Source organism: Ciona intestinalis, unplaced genomic scaffold, assembly GCF_000224145.3.
Source record: "Ciona intestinalis unplaced genomic scaffold, KH HT000043.2, whole genome shotgun sequence".
NCBI classification, from domain to species: domain Eukaryota; kingdom Metazoa; phylum Chordata; class Ascidiacea; order Phlebobranchia; family Cionidae; genus Ciona; species Ciona intestinalis.
Genome location: NW_004190365.2, coordinates 80,061 through 86,334, shown reverse-complemented (window position 1 = coordinate 86,334; position 6,274 = coordinate 80,061). Strand labels below are relative to the sequence as shown.

General features: G+C 36.4%; 2 protein-coding genes across 2 annotated transcripts in view; both read left to right on the top strand.

The window, feature by feature from the left end:
• LOC100179286 (serine/threonine-protein kinase 32A) overlaps nucleotides 1-2,889 on the top strand; it is a 6,721-nt gene extending 3,832 nt beyond the window's left edge. Inside the window, exons 7-9 of the mRNA XM_002120423.5 lie at nucleotides 1,032-1,157; nucleotides 1,582-1,805; nucleotides 2,192-2,889. Of these exons, the coding sequence (XP_002120459.2) occupies nucleotides 1,032-1,157; nucleotides 1,582-1,805; nucleotides 2,192-2,330 (489 nt within the window). The 3' untranslated portion in view covers nucleotides 2,331-2,889. The remainder of the gene's footprint in view (nucleotides 1-1,031; nucleotides 1,158-1,581; nucleotides 1,806-2,191) is intronic.
• Nucleotides 2,890-3,585: 696 nt separating this feature from the next.
• Nucleotides 3,586-6,274, top strand: part of LOC100187181 (nucleotide exchange factor SIL1-like) — a 5,569-nt gene continuing 2,880 nt past the window's right edge. The window contains exons 1-6 of the mRNA XM_002119632.5: nucleotides 3,586-3,713; nucleotides 4,107-4,199; nucleotides 4,538-4,679; nucleotides 4,865-4,949; nucleotides 5,364-5,543; nucleotides 5,863-6,006. Coding sequence (XP_002119668.2) covers nucleotides 4,157-4,199; nucleotides 4,538-4,679; nucleotides 4,865-4,949; nucleotides 5,364-5,543; nucleotides 5,863-6,006 — 594 coding nt within the window. The 5' untranslated portion in view covers nucleotides 3,586-3,713; nucleotides 4,107-4,156. The remainder of the gene's footprint in view (nucleotides 3,714-4,106; nucleotides 4,200-4,537; nucleotides 4,680-4,864; nucleotides 4,950-5,363; nucleotides 5,544-5,862; nucleotides 6,007-6,274) is intronic.

The following is a 6,274-nucleotide window of genomic DNA, read 5'->3' as shown; positions in this document are numbered from 1 at the left end:
TACGCCGTGGATTGGTGGTCACTAGGGGTCACTATGTACGAAGTATTGCGACACAAAGTAAGATGTTTGTTTATTTATTATAAAAACTAACTTTTGTGAAATATGTTTTTATTTTATGCTTTTTTTCTATATATCGTGATAACGATGGTTTTGGTTTTTAAACCAAAATCATTAAACAGAAAAAAATTATATATATTTTATATATAGCATAGTCCTTTATATTTGTATTAAAACTGACCTAATCTTTGTATATTTGGTTTTTACATAATATTACACATAGCGTCCGTTTAACATTGGATCTGACACAACGAATGAAGAAGTTACAGCTTTACACAACGATGGCTCAATCTCGTTCCCTGTCGATTGGGGGCAACCTATCATGAACTTGTTTTTTAAGGTGAGCTATGTATGCAGCGTATACATGCAACATTCATAGATTACTTATTTTTATGAGTAATTCATATTGCAAGCAATAGAACAACATATATACATTCATACCATGTCGCATATATATATACATCCATGGGTACATATATACAATATATATAAGTATACAACACAAATAATTATATATACATCCATCATTTCTATACAAGACACCCACTAACTCACTTGTCTTGTTGCGAGATGGAAAACAACATACGCAGCACAACAGCCACAAAAAAGTTTAAAAAATTGAAAAAATTGTTTGGTGGGTTAAAGACACAATTATGATTAGTTCTTTGTTTTACGAGGTTTGCTTATTTCTTATTATTTCTATGGTACGTCAATCAAATCATTCAGCAAGTATGCGTAGACGCCTCACTATTTCCAAGAAATAATAACCACAATAATTGAGCACGTATTGTATAGGTTTAATGAATGAGTACGTATTACTGTTTATAATGATGTGGCATTTCATTCATTAAAGCTCAAGTAATTTCACTTATAAAACTATATATATTTGTTTAAGATGTTTCGGAACAACAATCTAAAACCACATCGTAGGATCAGTGGTATTATATTCATAATAGAAATATTATATTTTGCAGCTTTTTAAAGTCGACCCTACAAAACGAATCCAAAGTTTCGAAAGTTTAATTTCGGAAGAATTTTGTCAAAATATGGAAGCTGATGATGTCATGAGGTTAAAAGGTCAACCCACGTTTCAGCCATCGGTATATGATGTCTATGTTTATATATGATATCTATGTTTTGCTACCAGGCATCATGTAGCCTAGTACAGAATTAGTTGGCTTTTCCGTTATATAAAAAGTTGTCAAGCCCTGATTAGGCCTTGCCCAATGGTAGAATCCAATTTGAATGAAAATACATTTTATACCAGATAATCCAAGACTGTTTTATGATATCTATGTTGTATTTTATATGATGTGTATCCTTTATAATATGTTTGTTTCAGTTACCTTGTGCCCGCATACGAGTTAATGTTACTTCTGTTTTGACCCATACTAATGGGTTGTAGTTCCCGAGTGAAACCAATAAGTTACATTCATTCAGTTTGTTATAATATTTTTAGTTTTAAAATGGTAATATCAATAAATGATGCTTTAATAAGAATAAATCAGTTAAACATGTCTTTAGCAAAAAGAGTTGAACTACGACCCGACCTTTGAACTCGAGGAAATGATCATCGAGTCGAACCCACTGCATAAAAAGAAACAAAGGATCCAAAAACTTAAGAAAAATTCCCAGAAGAAGAAGTCGCTCAAGCGTGAAAGTTGCTCGGAGCAGGAGGAGAAAGAGGAAGAGTGGGAAAGAGTGATGGAGGAGATAGGAAGGAAGTTTGAACCTTTTAATCGGAAGAAGTAAGATTCGTGGTTGGCTTGATTATTATTGACGCACAGTTGACCGATCACCCAAACAACTTATCTGGTGTCGTGGCTGAGTGGTTTTGGTGCTTTTAAACATACCGGGTTGAATGTTGCTACCATTGTGGGCGTATGTGTCCTTGGGTAAGACACTGGATGTTTGGGTAATGGTCAACTCTGGCCTAAACCCACCCCTCCCAATATAGAACTAAGATGTGGGGCGTGGTTAGTTTCCCCCTGTATGAGTGTATGGCAACGAGAGTGTTCTGTTTCATACACCTTGTGTGTACAAGTTACATCCGCATATAGTGGTAGCGGCATCAAGCCTCTATATAAGTTAGAAATTACAAAGTTACAACGTTTTATTTATTTATTTTCCTCAGGTTAGAATTGGCTAAAAGCCTTAACCACACAGCACAAAATATTGCCCAGTCATCTGATGAGTCAGCAGTATTAAATAATGACTCAGCAATACCTCATGATGACTCAACAAATATTGAAGCAAAAGTTGAAACCTCATGAAACAAATAGGTAATGATGATGTCATAATGATGATATTGATGATGTCATATTAGTGATGTCATAATGTTGAAGACAATGTTAACACAATGTCCATTGTTAAGGAAAATACGCTGCGTCATAATGATTGTTATGACATAATTCTTATTCAGCATTTTTTAATCCATTGTTATTGTTCCCAAATAGTTCCCTAAGCGGGCACAAGGTGTATGAAACAGAACACCCATGTTATAACGAATGTTGTTGCCCTGCCATGCGAGGATAAAAAGTTATTTAATTCACAAAATGTTTAGTTCTGTACTTTTATATTATTTTCTGGGTTGAAATATAAAGTTAACGTTTAGAAACATTAAAATCATTTATCGTTTATTTTTTTATCATCGCTAATCCGAACAAATCTGTTTTTGATCAAAATTTAAACTTTTCCTTTTCTTGCCTTGCTCTTATTTCAGTCAATTACACTTTTATTACATCGTAAGTACATCCATTGTTTGGTGGCAATATTGTTTAAGCTTGATGATCGCTATCCGTCCAATTTCAAATAAAAAAGTTATATTATGCTATTACAGTGTGTGGATAAGCAGACACGACTTTTGGTTGGTTTGGTCATTTATATTCTCGTGGGTGGGAACTCGAGTGACTTATCCATGGTTGCCACTCCCATGCCCACAGTCGAGTTGCTGAAGCTATTACAGTGTGTGGATAAGCAGACATGACTTTTGGTTGGTTTGGTCATTTATATTCTCGTGGGTGGGAACTCGAGTGACTTATCCATGGTTGCCACTCCCATGCCCACAGTCGAGCTGCTGCTAAAGCTATTACAGTGTGTGGATAAGCAGACATGACTTTTGGTTGGTTTGGTCATTTATATTCTCGTGGGTGGGAACTCGAGTGACTTATCCATGGTTGCCACTCCCATGCCCACAGTCGAGTTGCTGCTAAAGCTATTACAGTGTGTGGATAAGCAGACATGACTTTTGGTTGGTTTGGTCATTTATATTCTCGTGGGTGGGAACTCGAGTAACTTATCCATGGTTGCCACTCCCATGCCCACAGTCGAGCTGCTGCTAAAGCTATTGCAGTTTGTGGATAAGCAGACATTACAATAATATTATACACCAACGTACTGTAGTAGGAATTGAACCTCATACCCCGGGACTAACGAAATATGGTGCAACTTTATGATGCAACAAACCGTATTGTCTCTGGAAAGGACACGCGTACTTATGACGTCACACAGACCTATATAAATATCAGCGACGGGATTTACCCGCGAGTCGCTACCCGTATTTTCAGCAAAGGTTTCATGTTGTTTGGGTGATAATATTAAAACTGTTGCTGGAAATACGGGGACGCTACTCTGGGTTGAAAAAGAAAGTGGAAACGGTAAAATAGTTTGGTTTTTATTTAGTATTTACCTTAAAATGTGTGGATTTGTAATGTTAGCATAAGAATTTGTTGGTTTTACCACGTGTGTAACTTTGTGGGTGATTGTTTTTCTATATGGTTGACAACTTAGACAACCCATTAGTGACCACTGGGTTGAAGCAATTGCTGTTAAGTGTCTTGCCCAAGGACACATACGAGGGACACATGCACCCACAATGGTAGCAGCGGCGAGCCTCAAACCCAGTATTTTCTTGCCCACTGTCAATATATCTTTTTAATCTCACTATTTCAACATTTTTCTTTTAAATTAAAGTTATAGATTTTCTAGAAACTGTGAATGTGACATCATAATGAATGTTTATTATTTCATTGTCTTTCTACTTTTTGAAGTCGGTTCAACCAATCAGAGCGAAGGAATTGTTAAAGTTGATGACGAGACAATGGCGTTTGTTCCAACACACGAGTGGCAGGAAGTCAAAGAAGGCGAGGATTGTTTTTTATTTATTTATTTTTTAGGGTCCTGGGTTTAAATTATTTGCTTGTTTGTGGAATTAAAGTTAATTATGGTTTAACAACGACGCATTTATTTGACTCTTTTACTTAAACAGTTTTTACCCATACCGTGTTTTAACGACTGTCGTTTTGCTGTTAAATCCTTTCTCTTCGTTGTTTTAATTACTTTAATCTTCGTTATCGTATTCAAAGAGATAATTATGCCCTTAATTGTAACATAACATTCTTTATCATGTTGTTTTGATGTGATTTAAACCAAAGTTTATTAAATGTAAAGTTACCTGACCCTTAACATGGTCCCATACCAGGGCAAGCGATCCCACCTGGCCTCCATGTTAAGATGGACATGAGTGGTGGGGGAAGATGGGCCAAGTTAATGGACGAGGGTGGGGGTGGGAAGAACATGCAGGTCATGACGGTTGAACAGGAGGATGGGAAGAAGGAGGGAAGGTGAAAACATTCAATAATGTAGTTGAATAAACCATAGCATGCTATGAATAAATACTACTTATTTGTACAATGGGGAAGGACTTGAGATTTTAGCCAGATTTGGCCTATTACTCTACGATATATTTAACTGAATTATCTTACATAGCCGGGCAATGACAGTTTGTGAATAAACTTCTCTTATCCAGTCCACAGATGGACGGCCACTCGGTGGCAGAGTTGAAACAAGCGTTGAAGAAAATAAAAGCGGAATCGACCTTGGATAGTAAAGTGGTGGGTGGTGGAAAATAACGTGGAATTGTTTGTTTGTGATCTTAAACAAACGATATTTTGTCTGCTGTATAATTTACGGTTAAGTGTTTTGTCCAAGGACACGTAGGACAATGGTAGTAACTTCATCACAAATAAAAATTGCCAGAAGATCTCTTTCAGTCTTATAATATGGCTGGCAGCATATATATATTTTATTCATAATTTACAAATAAACAATATTGGAACGATGAACCCGGGAAAACTTATTACCAGAGAAAAGGATCAATTACCAGAATATTTGTTTCAGACGCTAACATGGCTGGCAGCAACAACACATTACTAACCTGACACATATATATATATATTGTTGCTGTCGTGTTATTATATAATCCACAGTTATGTATAAACTGCAACTAAAGTAACCACAAAACCCAGGAAGATGTGAAGAAGAAGTTCAAATCCATGGATGAAATCAAGGAGGTTCTTGGTCAATATGAGATGAAACAAGAGAGTGATGTTGATGTAATGAAGAGGTTGCTAGGAGTCCTCCGGACTTCTGGGGAGGAGTCCGCGATCATCTTGGCTCTTCAGGATCTCGAGTATTATGTGCATCAGGTGGGGGTTTGTATCTTTAGCATGTAAAATATATATTTTGTTTGTGTTTGAGGTTGTGTTTTAGATTTTATTCAGAATATGGGGTGGTTTTGTTAAAATACAGTGAAACTTTTAACTTCCTTAACATCTTACAAATAGCAGGGTAAAACTTGGTGCGACACATGTCCAGTTATTGATTTGCTTTTACACCCAATCCTCAGTTAATTAAATTTCTCAATAAATCAAAAATTACAATACGAGTTAATTTATACTGTGGGTTCAGCGACCACGTTTTTATTTGATAAATTTTAACTTTTTATCTTCACACTGTTCCGAGCAGATCGACAATGCTAACGACTTAGTGAAGATCGGGGGTTTCCCTGATGTGATATCGTTGTTCAACCACACGAGGGCAGAAGTGAGGGAGGAAGCGATCCACTTGGTGGGGAGTGCGGCACAGAGCAACCCACCCGTGCAAATTAAGGTTTGTGGTTTGGGTTATCTCGGTGTGGAGTAAGATGATATTTAGGTTTAACACACTTAATAGCCGATGCTCTTTTTATCTTGTGGTGTGTTTTAACACTCTTGTGGCGTGTTTTAACACCTGTTGTTTCCTGCTAATTCCCTTCTTTTTGTTGTATTAGGTAAATTGATTTTTGCAATCGTACTTGGCAAATATAAGGATGGAATATGTTATATGTTGTGTCTATGCAGATTATCGAGTTAGGGGTTTTACCCAAGTTGCTAAAAAT